At 38.9% G+C, this 19,931-nt stretch overlaps 1 protein-coding gene across 6 annotated transcripts in view; it reads right to left on the bottom strand.

Moving 5' to 3' along the window:
• Positions 1-19,931, bottom strand: part of Rfk (Riboflavin kinase) — a 304,267-nt gene that overhangs the window by 132,453 nt on the left and 151,883 nt on the right. For 5 of the 6 annotated variants that reach the window (XR_010856941.1, XM_067126044.1, XM_067126043.1 and 2 more), the window contains exon 3: positions 17,914-18,034. Coding sequence is in view for 5 of the 6 variants with exons in the window: in XM_067126044.1 (XP_066982145.1) it covers positions 17,914-18,034 (121 nt within the window). In the remaining variant the exon portion in view is untranslated. The remainder of the gene's footprint in view (positions 1-17,913; positions 18,035-19,931) is intronic. The other variant, XM_067126045.1, reaches the window with a different exon arrangement.

The following is a 19,931-nucleotide window of genomic DNA, read 5'->3' as shown; positions in this document are numbered from 1 at the left end:
AAAGTTCTACTCCAAGAGATAAACACACACTTACAGAGCCCAAAACCCGTAACCTATTTGCTTGCACATCACATACTATCTCTTTAGCAGGCTTCAAAGAACGATCGGAAAACATCGATCGGAACAACTCATAATTCATCAAATTAATAGAGGCGCTTGTATCCATAAAGATATTCACATCAACCCCATACACAGACCCTTTTACCACTGGCTTTGGCTCTGAGGGTTCACCCAGAAGTCCTATCTTTTATCTCTTCCCCTTCAGCTGCTCGGTCCTCTAAAAATTCTGTCGGCCCCTAGAGGCTCCCAAAAAACCCCCTTGAGGAGTTCTCCTACCTGCCAGACCAGCGCTCTGAGGTGTGCTTCTAAACTCATTCTGTTTAAGAAGCGGGCAAAACCACCAACCATGATGTGCAGACTTGCAAGCACCACAATATTTTGCCCTACAAAACTTCTTAGCATGGCCCTGCCTATTACAATTATAACAACGCCCCTGACATCCTGAACTCGCAGAAATCTTATCATCCTCTGTCTTGGCACATAACCTCATAACTGTAGAATCAGAATCACTTTGTGGATGATGCTTCGGAATAGCCCTGAAAGATTTTGGCATACCATCCAAAAAGGAGCTATCTACTGTAGGGCATTTCGACATGTGCCTACAAATCTGAGCGAACAGTAAAGTTTCATCCGACCCCCTTTCTATCTCCGTGTCAAAACTATTTATGATAGCATCAGGACTGTCATTCAGAATCCACACATATTGCAATAGTTTCTCAAGATTCTCTATCGTACTAGAGTCTCCATTTACCCAACCAGAATTTCTCAATTTCTTTGAAAAATCCTTTGCAGCATCAAAACCTCTGGCACTAAATGTGACGAGCGAACCATGGCCTTTATGGACCTTGAAAAGAAACCTGAGGTCTTGAACTGCATCACCGGCACCAGCTGTTCCATATGAAGCTCTCAAAAAAGATTGTCCAAGGTCCTACACTTTAAAAAGTGATGACTCTGGCAATGCTGTCCAATATCCCCTTTATCTAAACTAAGGAAGCCTTTTGCTTCACTGAAAGCTTCTACCTCATCCGCTATTTTCTTGGCGACTAAAAAATTCAAGACACCTTCTTTAAAAATTTCGAGGGGAACTGGAAGAACACCATCAACCAACCCTTGAAAAGGCTGTATTCCTGCATTTATGGATGTAAATTTGTGCAACATTGTCACCTTATCCTTATCTTTGTTAGCCCGTCATAGTATCCGAATGGATAATCCTCCAAGTTCCAAGTACCCAACCTGATCTCAACTTCATATAACTGCCCAAAGGTAGAAAGAGAAAGGAGAAAAAGAAAAAAACTTGTTAAAACTTCGGCAAACCCCTCACACTAATGCAAATGCAAACCATTAAATCAAATTCTAAATGCTAAATGCCAACAATGAAGTAACACTAAATGAAGATGCGAGCAATTAAGAAGAAAAAATTCTAAATGCCGCTGTGATCGATAACCAGAAATTTTCCCGACCACTTGAAATACTTCAGTTCACCCACAAAGAAAATGGGCTCGCAGAGAGAATGGGAAAACAATGTCCATCCAACCCCGGACTAAAATGAGCAAATGCTCTCAATGATGTCATAAGATCGTCACCGTTCCTTAATGAAAACTCCATCCACCGTCTTCCTGACGTAACCACAAAGCAACAGAACTCTCCCTTAAGTAGCCCCCATTACAAGTAGGTAACAATAAAAAAACCACAGTAACACTCATGTAACCCCTTCTCACTACAATGGCAACAAGATAAGTCGTTTACCTGAAAAACAAAAACACAATTCCCGACCTTTCAAACACACTCACTCAACACTTGCCACTCAAGTTGCCAACGCAACTGACTCGATCCACAGTGTACGGCCGTCCGGCTGCAAAAATTCCCTTAGCAAGCAAAGAGGAGGCACGTACATCAACCAAAGGCAGACTATAACATAGATTAATCTCAATTTCCTTGTAAATAAACCTCTTTGGGGCACACCTAAACACTATTATATACCCAAGTGTAGTTCCTGCTGCCAACCAAAAAACTGTTACCCAACAAGGAGTAAATCCCACTGCTTACCTTCTTCTAACAGTCAAGAAGTCCCATCTATTGGTAGCTTGATAGTGACCACATCAAAGAGGATACTGGCAATGTACATTTGTACAGGTTCACACGCATTCTATCTCTCTCAGGTCTACAGTGAAACAAGCATTACCCAAAATAGTTTATTTGACAATAATCTAACATAACTGGATTGTAAGAAACAAGATGTGAATTAAATGGAATACTAATGTTCACCAAATGATCAAACATATTATGGTCTACCATATTCAACTAATTATTCTTTCTAAATAATTTCCCAACGATAGGTCAAAATAAGTCAAACTCCATTATATTTCCCAATGAATATCTCTTAACCTCTTCCTCAGCAAAACATCTGAAGAAGCCAAATAAAAACCTTGTTAAACAAATGCATAAAAATAAAGACATGGGAATTCTTCCCATGTTACTTATAAAGTACACAGTGTAATAGATACATGCTAAATGAAAGGAACAATCTACAGTTTGGGAAATCTAAAATGTTTCCTACCTCCAAATAGCAATGCTCACAATCTTAATCGACAGGTCTTGAACCACAGAGCCTTCAACAAAGGCTTCTATTAATATTTGGTGTTGATCTTCCAATGACAATTTGTTTCATAACTAATCCCTTCACACCCTGGGGCTCTGCCCAAAAAAAACACACATATGAACGAATTATCTGGAACCTGGACATTTCCAGCGAACACACTCACAAAGTCTTGTCGCTAGGCAGGGATGTTCTTACATCTCAAGAATATCCGACGCATTTGATACACAGTTTTCCTACTTAAGATGCGTGCCAGACACCAGCTCAGCATCCTCTCAAGGTTCTTCACAGTGCCTTTAGCCACACTTATTAATAAAAAATCTACTGTGTATCGCAATTCATAAAATATCTGTGACCTATGAGCTTTTCACATGTATACATTAAATACATTTGCTCGCTTCCAAACATACAAAAAAAAAAAAATAATAATAAAATAAAAAGCAAATTAAAATTCAGAATAAACTAACATTTACATTTCTGTTTATTCATTGAACGCCCTAAGGGCTTTTGTATTTTCATTATTTACTTATTTTTATATTTTGTCAATTAAATTACAGTTCCCCAAGAATGTTAAAATTGGAATGATTGAAAATGCAGAAAATTCTGACAAAATTTCCCCCATCGATTTACTTCCAAAGGTTGATAATCGCTGTTGGTTATATTTTGGACAGTCACACAAAACGTTTGACTGCTATCAACACTGCATTCTGAGCATTCGGGAGGAGGGCCACATGGACTGTTCATTAAGTGTCCATGTGTCAATCGAGTACGGCCTCCAGTATTCGAAGATGCATAACAATTACTTGTGTGTGTTTCTCTCTGATATGATGAACTCCCCTACATGGGCAGGGATCCAACATATTTCAATATTTTTTCCATCATAATACAATTTGTGGAGTTCAAAGTTAATTTGCTGTACAATATTATTTTTTGGGCAGTACCTTTGAACAGCTATAGAGCTTCTAGGGTCACTAAAAATCATAAAATTATTGAATGATATTTGTTTCATACAGTAATTTTGATGACTACTGCAATTGCACACAACTCTGCTGTGAAGACTGAGGCATCATTAGGCAAAGAGAATTGATGTGTCTTGTTCCGGGATACAGCTGTATATCCTACTCCATGTTGTGATTTAGACCCATCTGTGTATGTTACGTAATATGAACTTTTTCGTCTTACATGATCTATGGTTTTTTGTCTATGGTGTTCTGGGGTATATGAGTAACTTTTTGATAAATATTTAAAGTGTGTGCAAATCTTTATTCATAATCCAATGGGGTAGTAACTTCACTGTTGAAGGTACTTGTATATTTATATTCAGTGATTCAAACAATCTATTAGCTCTAATGAGGAAAGGCGGTGAATGATTGTTTATAAATATAACCCTCAGATCAAATAGATTTTTTGTTGGTGAATAACTTGTCTTGATTCTTAATGCATTTTTCATTGTTATGAATTTTCTATGGAGGGACAGTGGCAGTTCGCTACATTCAACTTGTACAGATGAGACTGGTGAGGATCTAAACGCTCCTTCAATGTGAATTGGATCTAATATTTTCAGTGCTGCTTCTGACACTGAAACATATATTTCACTCCCATAATCAATGACTGATAACACTGTTGCTTTATACAGTATAGTAAGAGTATGTCTATCAGCTCCCCAATTTGTGTATGATAGCTTTTTAATTGGATTTAACGCTCTTTTACATTTTGATTTTATGTGAGTTATATGGGCTTTCCACTTCAGGTGCACATCAAATATCAATCATAAAAAATTTGCAGTTTGGTTAACTGGTACACAGTAATCCCCCGCATTCGCGGGAGATGCGTACCACACCCCCCTGCAAATAGCTAAAACCAGCAAATACCTAGAACCCTTCTAAAAACACTCAGAACTGCCTATTTTGATAGTACAAACAGACACAAAACAAACTAAAAATGCTTACTTACGATGGGGTTAGGTTCCAAAAAAACCATCGTTTGCTGGAAAAACCTAAGAATACCAAAACGTATCTTGAACATAGCCTAGCCTACACTAGGGTATTTGGTAACGTACTGTATACATATATGGTAGCCTAGCCTACAATATAAAATATACTCTTTACATACAAGGTGTAGTAATTATTAATACCAGCTAATTCTGGAGGTTCATACACAATGACTTATGATAATTCAATACAAAGAGAAACTGAATAAAAAAAAAAATCAGCTTAGCCTACACTATGGTATATTGTATACATACATGGTACCGTAGCCTACATTATACTGTACTCTATATTCGCATATCGCATCATACAAATGTCAACATAACGAATATGCATCTTTTAAAATGTTATGCCTTAATTCACTGTCTCCAATAATATTGTATATATATTATATTGCTTTTGTATTTAAAACTGCATTCATAGCGATCAGTGTTTTGGTTTGGAAATGTTTATGCGGTGTTTATTTCGCCACATTGAACTCAGTTCTGAGTGCTTTTCTTGCTTCTAGTTAGCGTAAATGAATCTCTAGAGTCTAGATACTTTATTTATATGAGGCAAGGTTATTTTTCATTATACGAAGTGTTTTTAAGTCGAAATATAACTAAAATATGTCTCGTTGTGAAATTAATTTATCTATTATTTTCATTAATAGATGACGATCGATGACGGCCGTTTGTTTTGTGTAAAAAAAATTCAAGATTCCGTTCGCTATTTTCACTTGATTTCATCATAATAAGAGCTTTACATATTGATCGTTTATTGGCGTAAAAATAACTGTAATGTGTTCTTTCATGCCCAGTAGTTTTGATTAAAATACTTTCTCTCCCATTTTAATTACGATCGAGTTTCATCCATGTTGCCGATGCACGATAATTTACAGTATAGTGATTAGCAGCTTGAATAACATTGTTTTCTCAGCTTCAGCTACAACTTGCAGCTTAAATTTAGCAGTATATTTCCTTGACGATCTTTTATCCATACTGAATAAGGGTGTAATGTAAAAATATATCAGTCCTATTCTACTTAATGCCATTTGTGCTATAAGCTATGATAATTGTTTATTACCGTACCATAGTTGAAATACAGGTAAATGGCTGTTGTTATCCAATTCGGTTATAAGCAAAACAACAGTTTCTTGGTCGGTTGTTTATGGTTGTATGCATTTACGCAAGAGCGTAATGTTACTAACAATACTTTTATCATTCTCTTTTACTTTTTTAACTAGAAGATGGGATAGAGAGATGGAGGAAAAGTTGTCTATTGTAATCTGGTCTCTCTCACTGCCTGGTTACGCTGCTGCCTGTGCCCATGCGAAATTTAAAACTATTTTATAAAAATAATTTTGTCGTATCTATATTAATTGCTTACCCCATTGCAAAATCGAATTATCGTAAGGTGAATTATCTTAACTCGAGCATTACCTGAGTATTTTAATAGTTTTATAAAAAAAAAGTGCATTCATGAAAATGAGATGAAAATACACTAATTAGTGAATATTTCTCAGTGAAAAATACCGCCAATGGGGGAATTTTCCGCAAATAATGGGTAAATACATTCCAAAAAGAAATCCGTGAGTTTACAAATCGTGAGAACGCGAATACTGGGGGTTTACTGTATTATGGTTTCTGATTTTCAATTCTATTTCCTCGCCGTTTTTTCAATTTTTATTTTTATAAAACATGACAGCTTGAGTTTTTTCATGGAAAATCTAAAGCCTACAGATGAGGTCCATTCATCTACTTTTATTATGATTTTATTAATCATTCGTTCTGCATGCCTTATGCGTGATGCTGTGTAGTATATGGCAAAATCATCCATATACAGGTTACTTCTAATTCCAACTGGTAGCATGTTACTGATATCATTAATTGCTAATGTAACTAGAGTACCACTAGGACGCTTCCTAATGGGGCTCCATTTTCAAGTGGAAATATTTTTGAAAAACCATTATCTATTCTCACCTGAAAAGTGTGATCAGTCATAAAGTTTTTAATAAAATTAGCTAGATGGCTGCATTTGTTATTATTATGTAATGATTTTAATATTGCATACCTCCATGTAGTGTCATATGCCTTTTTAATGTTAAAAAAGACAGCTATTGTAATTTGCTTTATTTAAAAAACCTCTGCATGTGGTCTTCCAAATCAGACAGAGACTCTAATGTAGATTGATTATGTTGTGAATCAAACTGGGTAGGACTTAAAATTTTATTTTCATGAATGTGCCACGTACGTCGTGCATTTACCATTTTCTCCAACAACTTGCACAGACAACCTGTTAAAGAGATTGGTCTATAATTATTCACATTACTAGGATCTTTTCCAGGTTTGGGTAGAGGAATTATCGCATTTTGCCATTCATCTGGAAACAAGTTTTGGAGCCATAAATGATTGTAAAATTTTAATACAATGATTTTGCCAAAGGTGCTAGGTGACAAATCATTTCAAAGCAAATACAGTAATCCCCTGAACTTGCACGATTCAAGTTGCACGAATTCACAGACATGAACTTTTCATTGGAACCTAACTAATTGTCATACACGAGTTTTTCACAGACACATGAACATTTGTGAATCCTTGAGCAACCCCGCAAAAGTGTTTATGTTTAATTTTTTATGTAATTTATAAGTTTTCAAGCTTTTATGTGTAAATTAAATAACATTAAATAATAAAAATAATTCTCTCTCTTGTACTGAGATGAGAGAATTTTTATGGTACATGTATATGTTTATTTGTTTTGTATGATAAATAAATGATTTACCTAATAATAAGTACTAATTTTCAAATAATAATAATAACAACAATACAACGTAATTACAAAATTCATATGTGATACATATTTTAAACAAACATATCTTTCCCTCATCTTTTGTTAACTTGTTGAAGAGAAGCTCGAAAGCAAAGCTGTCAAATATGTCAATTTAATATGATAAGAAGGGGGAGTGTTGCCAATTAGCGGGTCAAAGGATTCTTACGTAATTCTCTCTCTCTCTCTTTAAGTCCGTAATAATCCATAAATAATTTCAGTCTCTTAAGTAAGGACAACTCTTATCTCTCTCTCTCGTTCGTAGTTAGCGCTCACACATATTTTACAACCTACATATTACTATTTCTCTGTACATTTTACCTGTACAGAAGATCATTTCAAATTGATCTAATTTTACCTATACCATCTACGAACTGTAAATGCGTCATTCTAAAACACAGTGACATACAGCATTTCAGAACAGAGAGAAAGAGACAGAATAAAGAAGTTCTTAAAAACGAGGTTGAGAAAACTTTTAAAAATAGATTGGCAGAATGGGGAGAGAAGCAAATAGTATACAAAATCTTCACACTCTCCTACGTATCCTATATTTTTATGTCAACCATTTATTTCTTTTTTTAATGTATTAACTTTTAAATGAAATTACAGTAACTTTAATTTCATTTAATTGTTAGCTTAATACTTTGGGAGCATGATTAGGGTCACATTTAGTGTTTAAATTCCAGAAATAAGCATTTATTAGCATTTTTAGAGACGTGTCAAACTTACGCGAAAATTCACCTTGCATGAGGGGGTCTGGAACCTAACCTAACCTTACATAAGTTCTGGGTATGATTGCATCATCACCTCCATGAGCAGAATTATTGCTCTTCAAGAGAGCATATTCCAACTCTTCCATATTGAATTTCCTATTATAATATATATTTTCCTTTGACTCAAAATTAAGTCATATAGATTCTGTTTTATTTTTTATTTTTGAAGAGTTTGTCTAGATTTTGGTCACTGTTTATTTTGGCAAATCTTTCCCTAAGTATATTACTTATTTTGAAGGGATCTGAAATTTTTTTGCCATTATCTAATATAGCTTGTATGGGTGGTCTAATGTTTGTTCCATTTATTTTTTCAGAAAATCTCCCATACTTTTTAAACTCATGTTTCACTTGTTATTTCTGATAAATATGACCTGCAAGATATTATTTTACCTTTTATGACTTCCTTTCTGAATTTGGCTGATATTTTATTATATAAAAGTTTTAATGCATCTATTTCTAATAATATATTTGTCATTTTTAATATATTTTCTTCTGGGAATGGTTTTGATTTATTTTTTTACTGGATCTTCTGTTTAGAGTATCTAACCTTCTTGCTAGAGAGTTTTGCTTGTACTAATTCAGATAGATCATCTGGCTACCTGTGGACTATGTTTTTTATTATGAGGTTTTGGATGAGCAATAGCTTTGTCTGCTGCCTTTTTAATGAAGGATACAAAGAATTCATTTGTCTCATTATGATTTTTCAAATAATCAAGATGCAGAATATTTCTGGTATGCATGTTAAATGTTTCCCAACCTGCTTTTTTGCATGTTATAATGTGGAGAGTATGGTTTTGGTTTATTATTTAATAAGGATATTATTGTGGGAAAATTATCACTTAAGTAGGAGTAATCACATGTATTCCAATCTAGTTTGTCAACTATATTTGTTGAACAAAGGGTGACATCTATTGAGGAAAATGTTCCATGGGTTTTGGAACAGTATGTATGTATTTCATTGTCATTCAGACAACAGAGATTATTAGTGTTCATTAACTTTTCTATTTTCTCTCCATTTTTATCTGGTGTAATATTGTTATAGTCCCATATTGGATTATGTGCATTGAAATCTACAATTAATATTGGATTGCTAAATTCTTTTATTATTTGTCATAAAATGTTTAAATCATACTTTTTATTGGCTGGTTGTATAAGTTAATATCAAACATATTGTTTTCTATTTTCACTGTTATTGCTGAAATTTGTATTTCAGTGTACAGTTGACCCCCAGAATTTGCAGACTCACATTTCGCAGACTCAGCAGTTCGGGGATTTCTCTGTGGAACATATATATATACATTATTCATGGAAAATTCGCATATTTGCGAACTTTTCATTGAGAAATATTCACAAATTATTGTATTTTCATATAATTTTCGCAACTAAATGCACTTTTTTTGATAAAACTATTAAAATTTTCAGGTATAAGCATTTTTAGAGGGGTTTCTGGTGTTTCGAACTATCAAAATAGGCAGTTATAAGCATTTTTAGAGGGGTTTTAAGTATTCTCAGACTTGAACTATTCTCGGGGGTGCGGGGGGGGTAGTGGTACACATTCCCCATGAGTCCTGGGGGTTAACTGTAATCTATATCTACTTTGTGTATATTATTTAATTATGGACATATATTGCTGTTCCTAAATCATTTTAATTTTCCTTTGATGTTGTGGCTAGTGGATATTTACCTATATTTGGAACACTTTTCCTATGTGTTGTATACACATAATCATTGGTTCGTGTTCGCTAATATGTTGTTGGACTTCTCCTAAGAGGATTATTGTTAATAATCCATTTATATTCCACAATTATATACCCGTTGAAAGGTGTAATATGTTGGTGGTCAGATTATTCTAAATAATATGAGTTGATGTTTTCTTTAGTTTGTTATAAATTAATTTGTATTTTTGTAGGTCTTGATTCATTTTTTATTGTAGTTTGAATCTGATTTTCGTTAACTGTTACGTTTTTACTATCTTGATTTAATTTTTCCATTTTGATTTTCTTTAGAATATTATCTACAACACTGATATGTTTTTCTCTGTAATATTCTAAGTGTTCAAATACACATGCAACCTTCTTCATGGCATTTGATGTTTCTTTTTTCTTTATTCCTATATCTCAGGAAATTTCTTATAGTGTAGGTTAGACTTTCTTTAGTTACAGTTTTATTTTTGTGGCACACTGTTATAAAGCATTTACTGCAACCACATGAATCTTCATGTTCATCAGTTTGTTTTTTCTTGATTTTTCTTGTAGTGCCTATTATTGGTGATGGGTGAATTTCTTTGCTTTCATTGTACTTATCATCATCTATATTTTGGTTTTCCATTCATCTGAATTTTGTAATTCTGCTCCTAGAGGTATTATTGTTACTTTTGGAGACAGTGGAACATTTGATTTCGTGTCCCGTTTCTGAATTTTAGCTTTTGGTAAGATTGGTGGGTTATTTTTCTTTTTAGAGTTTGGTTTGGTGGAATTAGGTGGGGCTTATCTAGCTGCGTCTTCCGAGTTGTGTTATCTGTTTTATCACATTTGTTTGATTCTATTTTTTCTTCGTCTTCCTCTATGTCATTATTTGTTTTGTGAGGTTCAAGGAAGGTCAGAAGTGAGACTGATTCTTTATTGTTCACGACAGGTACTTATATTGCAAAAAGCGGACGGAAAGATAGCGGGCGACCTGAGGCCCCCGTTGCGTCCATACAGAATTGCGCTTGTTGAAAGACACATAATGACATACAGAGTATTACAGAACATGTACAAGGTAGATATATATATCAGCGAATAGGCCATAGAATGATATGAGATACATAAAGAATCTGAAACAATACCAAGTGACAAATACGACATGATTAATGTACAAAAGTAGAGCGAAACACAAGGAACAGAGAGGCAGTTTGATGCCTTTACAATACTCCCCCCCTAAGACAATAATTATGGGAGAAATTATTGGATGACATCTCAATTGCGGAAGCGCTGTGGCAACTGGAGTGGGCCTCTACTTCTCGAGAACTGCAGGGGGGTGCGGGCATGACCTCTGGTTCTGGCGCAGGCTGTTTCCTGGGCTGACCTGGACCTCTTTTCGGCATGGGGGTGGCTGTTCCTGCGGAGTGTTGCTGAGGGGGAACTCTGGGTCGCCTCCCTGTCTCCTTGGTGATTTTGTTGTCCATCAGGAATGCTGGTTTTAGCCTGTCGACCGTTACCCAGTCCTCACGCCTGTGGATGTCCAGCAGGAATGCTTTAGGAGCCCACCTGATGACTCTGTGGGGCCCCCTGTAGGGCCTGGTTAAGGATGGCCAACGAGTGTCCACCCTGACGAAGACGTAGGCACAGGAGTCTAAGGTGGGTGGGTTGTATCTGCTGGTCCTGTTGGTGAAGGTCCTATGGCAGGGAGCGAACTTCCGTGAGAGTTCCCTCAACCCCGGGAGGGGCGTATCTGTGCCTCCAGCTGACAGCGGGAAGAATTCTCTGGGCATGACCAATGTTTCCTCGTAGACTTTTTCGGCCGGGGAGGCATCGCCGTCTGCTTTAGGTGTGGTGTGAAGACCCAAAAGGACACAGAGGAGCTGTGTATTTCAGTTTTCGTTGGTGCAGCATGCCATGAGAGCTGCCTTAAGAGAGTGGTGGGGTCTCTCGATCATGCTGTTCACTGCGGGGTTGTACGCTGCTGTGCTGTGCAGCTTCGTGCCCATCAGACGTGCCAGGGAGGCCCAGAGTTCTGAGAGGAAGGCAGGGCCCCTGTCCGTGGTGATGCTATCAGGCACTCTGAAGTGGCTGATCCAGCTGGAGAGAAGGGCCTCTGCGCACGACGTTGTGGATGCCTCCTTCATGGGGGTTGCTTCGGGCCATCGGGTGGAGCGGTCTATAATTGTCAGGAGGTATCTTGCTCCTCCGGACTGCGGAAGGGGGCTGACGACATTGACATGGACATGGCTGAAGTGCCGGCGTGGTTGGGGAAAATCGCCAATCCCTGATTCCATGTGGCAAGATGTTTTGCTCGTCTGGCACGCTATGCAGTTCCTCGCCCAACGACGTACGTCCTTGTTGATAATGTGCCAGATGAACTTGTTGGTCATAAGGTTGTGTGCCCTGAAGGATGGGAGAGACTGTGTATCACATCGAACGTTTGCTTTCTCCTCGAAGCTGGCACAAGGGAACGAGGGCGGCCTGTGCTGGTGTCGCAGAGGAGCATCGTTCTGGAGTTTCCTAAGGGCATGTCTTCCCACTTCAGTGCTGTCAGTGACGTTCTGTAGGCTGCCGTCTCAGGGTCCGCTGTTTGCTCCTTCGCCAGGTCTTCGTAGTCGATGCTGAGCTGGAAGGAGTTTATTTCTACTCTTGACAGGGCATCGGCTATTGGGTTTTTTCTCCCAGGGATGTATTTGATGGTGCAGCCGAATTCTGAGATGGCGGTTAGGTGCTGCTGCTGTCTTGCCGACCATGCATCTCCCTGCTTTGTGAAGGCGTGTACCAGGGGTTTGTGGTCCGTCAGGATGGTGAATTTGGTGCCCTCCAGTAGGTACTTAAAGTGCCTTATGGCCTGGTAGACAGCCAGCAGTTCCCTGTCGAAGGCGCTGTAGTGGGTTTCGGCTGGTGAGAACTTAAAGCTGAAGAAGGCCAACGGCTGAGGGGCTGTTCACCACCTCCTCCAGTACTGCACCACAGGCGATGTTGCTGGCGTCCGTTGTTAACCTGAGGGTGGCTGCGGGGTTGTGGTGTGTCAAAGTCGTGGCACTGGCGAGGGCTGCCTTCGTTTCGCTGAATGCCTTCTGCTGCGGAGCTTCCCAGGTCAGCGCCTTTGGCTTTCCCTTCAGGACTGATGTTAGTGGGTACATGATTCAGGCGATGTTGAGGATAAACCGTCTGTAGTAATTTATCATCCCGAGAAACTCCTGGAGGGTCCTGATGTTCTGGGGTTCTGGGAACTTCTCTATGGCCTTCACCTTAGATGCTGTCGGACGTACTCCTGCAGGTGAGATTTCGTGCCCGAGGAAATCTATTTTTTCCTTTCCGAAGATGCACTTGTTGAAGCTCACCACTAGGCCGCTCTCCTGTAGATGTTTTAGGACTGCCTGGATGTGTCGAAGGTGTTCCTCGGGTGACCTGGAGAAGATCAGGATGTCATCGACGTAGCAGACGCAGAAGGGCAGGTCCTCCAAAATGGTGTCCATCAGTCGCTGGAATGCAGCACCTGTGTTTTTGAGACTGAAGGTTGAATAGAAGAATATATAGGTCCCGAAGGGCATTATTACTGTGGTCTTTGGGACATCGTTGGGGTGTACAGGGACTTGGAAATATGATTTGAGTAGGTCCATTTTGGAGAAGATCTTTGCCCCGTGGAGTATGCTCGTCAGGTCCTGCATGTTTGGGAGGGGAAGTGGTCTGGTGTCGTGACTATGTTTAGGCGGCAGTAATCTCCACATAGCCTCCATGAGCCATCCGCCTTCTTTACCAAGTGGAGGGGTGATGCCCACAGGCTTGATGCTTTTTTGCAGACGCCCATTCATTCCATCTCTGCGAAGGTCCGTTTGGCGTCTTGTAGCTTTCATGGGGACAGGCGCTGGAACTTCGCATGAGTTGGTGGGCCTGTCATGGTGATGTGATGGAATATGCCGTGCTTTGCTGAAGCCCCCGGTGACTATCTTAGCTCCGGTTTGAACTCGTCCGGAAACTCCTGTAGGAGGAACGTGTAGCTGCTGGAGGCTGTGGAACAGATGGCGGGCATCCCCGGTCCTTTGGCGAGCTGGCGGGAGTGGCAGGTTGCTGTGTCCAGTAGTCATTCCCTTCCGACGTCAACGAGAAGTCCGTGGTGTCCTAGGAAATCTGCGCCCAGCAGCAGAAACTTGACATCCGTGATGATGAAGGGCCAGAGGTATCTGAGGCCCAGGATGGAGATGATCCGTGTCGTTGTGCAGTATGTGCGGAAGGGTGTCCCGTTTGCTGCAATGAGGGCGTTTGTTGAGTCAGGTTTCTTCTTAAGATCTTTCTTTTTGAGAACGACGTTGATCTCTCCGTCGTCGTTGTTGTTGCTCTCCGTCAGGCTGCAGGCTTCCAGGGCGACGGCTGCAAGGGTGGCAGCATGTTCCAAGGCCTTGGTGGCCTCGGTACCATCTGGGCGACGTCTAAAAATGTCCCAGTGTTGAGGGCATCAGCGTCTCTTATCTGGCTCTTTACTTCCTACGGGAGGCGTCGAAGGAAGATCACCCTTGCGAGGTCGATTTTTCTTATCCTCCCATTCTTGTCTCGGCCTGGTAATGTTATGAGCCCCTGCAGTTCATCCCAGGCCTCTCTGGGTGATGCTTCTCCGAGGGGCTTGGATGCCAGGTCGAGTGCGTGCTGTGCTCTTTCCATCACGGACAGTGAGTAGGTCTTGATTAGTTTATCTTTTAATGCTGCGTACGTGACTTTGTCTGCGTGCGCGTCGAGCCAGAGGGAGATCCTGTTGAACACCTCTCCTGGAGCGCTGCCACGGTGATGTCGGACTTGCTTGCATCGTCTGTTATGCACGCCATGCAGAAGTGTACTTCCACGTGCTGGAACCATGATGCCGTGTTTTCACGCGAAAACTGAGGGAGTCTGACCTCGTCTGCTTTTGTTGGCGAGAGAGGCGTACAGACGATGCTCACATGGTTGCACTGAATTTCATCTTCTGCCATCTTTACTGCTCACACACCAAAACGCGGGAAAATACACCATGCTGAGTCCGTTAATGGTGCTGATTGTAGTGCCAAAACGTTCCCTTTGGTGGGTATGCCGTATTTAGTCAGTTAACGGCACGGTTTCCGCCAGGGAAGGAGCCATCCGAGGCCTAAACTTGACGCCGTGTTTAATCTGTTAAAGGCTCTCTGGATGGTAGGCTGCGGCCGTAGTTAGTCCGTTAATGGCTGGGCCAAAACCGTGCTACCTGTCACTCCGGGGTCACCAGTGTGAGGTTCAAGAAAGTCAGAAGTAAGACTGATTCTTTATTGTTCATGACAGGTACTTATAATGCAAAAAGCGGACAGAAAGGTAGCAGGCGACCTGCGGCCCCCTGCTGCGTCCGTACAGAATTGTGTTTATTGAAAGACATAAAATGACATATACATAGCATTACAGAATATGTACAAGGCAGATATATATATCGGCAAATAGGCCCTACAATGATACATATAATGAGATACATAAAGAATCTGAAACGATTACAAGTGACAAATACGACATGGTTAATGTACAAATGTAAAGCAAAACACAAGGAACGGAGAGGCGGTTTGATGCCCTTAGTTTCAATTCCCGGTAAAGAGGTAAATCGATTGCCCACTGTGATAATGTCATTGATGTCTGAAATTTCCTTAGCTGAGTCCTTTTCATCATGTATTTTGTTTGGTGGTATTTCTTTATTTCTACTATCAATCATTTTAGTTCTGGTATTGTTTGATCTTGCAGTATCTGCATACCTAAATTTCTTAGCTGGCTCATTCAATTCTCTCACTTTCAGTTCTAGCTTTGCTTCCCTCATTGACATTCCAGTTCGTTCTTGTGGTAATTTGAGTTCAATATTGTAGATGTAGTGCGCACATACTTTAGATCGAGCATGATGCTCTAGGCCACATTTTATGCATTTTGGTTGGCACAGTCCCAGCATGTTTTATGTTCCTGTGAAAAAAGTTAAGTATATCTTAGGCCACTTTTATGACCAAGGATTAGACTTATTTTTACGTGGCTAAGAACCTTTTGGTTGGGGACCTACAGCTTATTGTGAATCCGAACCAGCATGACGAGAAATGTTTTATCACCAGAAATAAATTCCTCTAATTCCTCTTTGTTCCTGTCAACTCTAACTGCAAACTGCAAAAGGCACATCTGGGAAAATTTCCACATTTAACACCTGTAAGGCCTTATTTGCAACAGTTCTTGCACTGCATGGGTTTGGGAACATAAAGTCTTAGTTCCCTATTTAATCCCAGTATGTATTTTAATTTTCAAGGGCAAGGTTTGGCCACTGAACTTTATCTTTGTTATTTTGATTATTTTACTTTTGTCTTTCTTGCTTGGGACCTCATTTATTTTGCAATCTTCAATGTTGTTGCATCTTTTCTTTAATGAATCTAATAACATTGATTTGTCTACAATTTCATCATTTAGATTTGGCACTACTACTGTGCCTTGTACACTATTCATGGTATCATGCCTTGTAACTTTTATATTTATGTTCTCTATATTTTTAATGTTCTAGTAATTTTCTGATTGGTTTCTGGTTGTTATTTCAACCAACCATTTCTTTTTTAATTTGTCTTATGCTCATCTATTGTGGTGGGTATTGATTCAACAAGTACGTAATTTTCTGATTTTAATAATGATACGTCTTGGTCTGCTTGCAAATTCAAAAACCTTGACCAGTTTGACTCTCCAAAGAGAGAATCAAAGTGAGTCAAGGTTGGGTCATGATGATATCTACTTCTTTTAGGCTTATTACATGGTATTAAGGTTTTAATACCACTTTGATTTGCATGAATTGAGTTTTCCTGTGAACAGTCCACTGCCATGCTAGAAGTCATAGGTAGGTTTGTTTGTTCCCCATGTAACAAATACAGAATTATAAATTTCACCCAGGACGAAATCCCTCTCACCTGCGAGGCCCAACTGGGGGAGGGGCAACACTGTTACCCACAGTGGTAACTGCCCTGGGATCCTCACCTGGATATACACTATACCCACAATGCCTTAAGGGTTGTCAGTCCGTCAAGATCAGACCCAGCATTGAGAGCATGGCTTGACAAAAATTTCCCCTCGCTCAACCACGCTAGGTACTCTAATTTTATGAATTGAGGGGCCTGCTGTCCAACTCCACCCTCCATCAAGTTAAAAGAGAAGTGAATTCTGTAATCCAATACCGTGCCAAGGTCGTCAACGAAAGAGGAAGGGAAGGGGAAAGTTTATCTGAAGAGGAGGAGTACAGGAGTTATAGTTCCCAATGTTCAGCTGAATCCACAGCAGAGAGAGTAGGCATAAAGGAGCATACACTCCCTGCAGTGGATTCCTATACCTCTACCTCATCAAGGGGCTGGGATCAGGGGGGGATGCATGGGTAAATGCTGGGCAGAACAAGGGGTAATGCTAGAGTACTAGCGTTGACTGACTGTTTTGATCATGTTTTTGCTTATTGGTATGGTGTGCATAATCTGAGTTTTATTTGAAATCTTCTTCCCCTCAGGAAACTGCATCAGTGAATCAGTGTCATGGGGTCCAACTATATTTGCATAATATCTCTGTTGCAGAATACAAAAAAAAATCTGAAACTCAAAATTACATAATTAGATTCAACATATACTACTAAGATATTTTAGCACTTCTTCAGGCTCTTACATAAAGTCTCATTCCTTACTATAAAGTCCCAATCCCTTCTCCCACGGAGAACATTCCAGTCTATGCTGATGAATATTCCCCATTAAATGGATAATCCCAGCTGTAGGAGGCAAACCTCTTATGAATATATGCCAAAGTTACCTTATGCAAGAAGGGAGGGTACAAAAGGGACCTCTTCTGTAGTATTAGCTTAATCATACTACCAAACAGTCATAGGACACTACTAATTGTTGCAACAATTTCTGATGGTTTACTATCAAACAAGTGAAAAAGGGGGTTTGTTTTTGTATATGAATCAAACCGTATCAATAAGGATATGCTACTTACGTGGAAATTTTGCTGAAAGTTGTACTCACCTAAAGAACTGAAATTTTTCTCTGGTCTAATATAGCCAAGCATCACCACCCTTAGCTCAGATCCATAAAAGTCTTCTTCAAAGGTATGCAAGATGTGAGTTTCCTGGAAAAGATATGACTCCTGTGATCCATCACCAGTTCATGAAAAAAAGGCATGCATTAATTACTTCAAAATGACAAGACTGCAGCTCCTGAGCTACATGCATGAAAATATATATATATATATATATAATATATATATATATATATATATATATATATATATATATATATATATATATATATATATATATATATATATATATATATATATACATACATATATATGAAAATATGTATATATATATATATATATATATAAAATATATATATATATATATATATATATATATATATATATATATATATATATATATATATATATATATATGTATATATGTATATGTGTATATGTATATATACATATATATATATATATATATATATATATATATATATATATATATATATATAATAAGAGGATACAAAGAACTCAAGAGCAGAGCGCCATGTTGATCTGTGGAATTTGAATTTAGCCAAACACTGTACTTTGTATTTCAGTCTCCACAAATAAAGAAAGAAACTTTTGAATCCTGTAAACGAAACATACTAATCCTCTCCAGGAGAGAGTCATATATAGGACTGTCAATATTTGTATTGCAGTGAACAGCAAATACATAAACATTGTAGAAGTTACTGTAAATTTTAAAACAAAAACTTCACGGGAACTAAACTCCAGATTTTTCTGATGATGAATAGGTTGTCTGGACTTGGTGCATACATGTACAGCCATACAGTCCACACCCGGTATTCGCATGAGATAGGGACCACAACCATCCGTGAACAGCAAAAATCCGAGAATACTTAACACCCCCCCTCAAAATGCTTATAACTGCCTGTTTTAATAATTCCAACATCAAATATGCCTTAAACTACCATCCTACAACACTTTAATATCATATCAAAGTCATCTTACAACATTACCCTTACAAATATATATGGCTTGCCGCTTAAAGCTATGTGTGAAAACTAAACAAGTTACCCCTATATTCAGGCACGCACATTTTCTTCCATACAGTACTATTCAATAATAAATTATAAGATTAAATCATATAGGCACCCACCGGTGATGAATGTTGATTATAGATGATGTTGATTATTTAGCTGTGCAGTCCAATGAATGACAATGAAGATATGACTGCACAGCCAAGCAGAGGAGTTACATCTCTGGTGGCGACTCTTCCCCTTCTTCATGCGCTTCTCCGGAGGTTTCAGGAGGTGGCATCATGTTGACGTACTTCCTCATGCTGACTATGAGGTATTATAGGGCTCCATGGCAGCATCAATGGCATTTGAAACGTTTATGGAGCATTGCATATTAGGATCCCATTCCTCTACCATCTGCTGCAGCTGCCTGCCTTTCCTTATGATTCAGGACAGACATTTCATATCTTCCAAATCCAGGTCCATCGGGAGGTCAGAGAGTGAGTGAATGAGGGTGGCGACTTCTCCACCAAGGTCCCTCACAAGGATTCTCCCCTCTTCATATTCCTTCTCGATGAAGTAGACTGTATTTTCCTTAAGGCCATAAAGGATGATTTTTCCCTTCACTCAACATTATGATAACTTCTACCTTCTCCTCGTGTGTCAGGACCTTCCTCTGGTGCTTGCGCTCTTGTCCAGATGCTGTAGAAGAAGCAGTGCATTTCGGAGGCATCTTAGGGCATGATTCAAAAAGATACGTGAAGTCTGCACCGATACCTATACAACACGCAAACACTAGAGGCATACGCAGTGAACTGGGAAGCTGGGTAGAGATGCTGGGTTATTTGTGTGTCGAATACAGCACATATGTATGTACAGGGTAGTGCACATAACACTGATATTCTGCACATAATGTACATTTTATTGATATTTTCCTGTGCTGTAAGATGATTTTGAAATGATATTAAAGTGTTTTAGGGTAACAGCAGAGGATA

Source organism: Macrobrachium rosenbergii, chromosome 23 (assembly GCF_040412425.1).
Source record: "Macrobrachium rosenbergii isolate ZJJX-2024 chromosome 23, ASM4041242v1, whole genome shotgun sequence".
NCBI classification, from domain to species: Eukaryota; Metazoa; Arthropoda; class Malacostraca; order Decapoda; family Palaemonidae; genus Macrobrachium; species Macrobrachium rosenbergii.
Note: the sequence above shows the minus strand (reverse complement) of the source record. Positions and strands in the feature narration are given on the sequence as shown.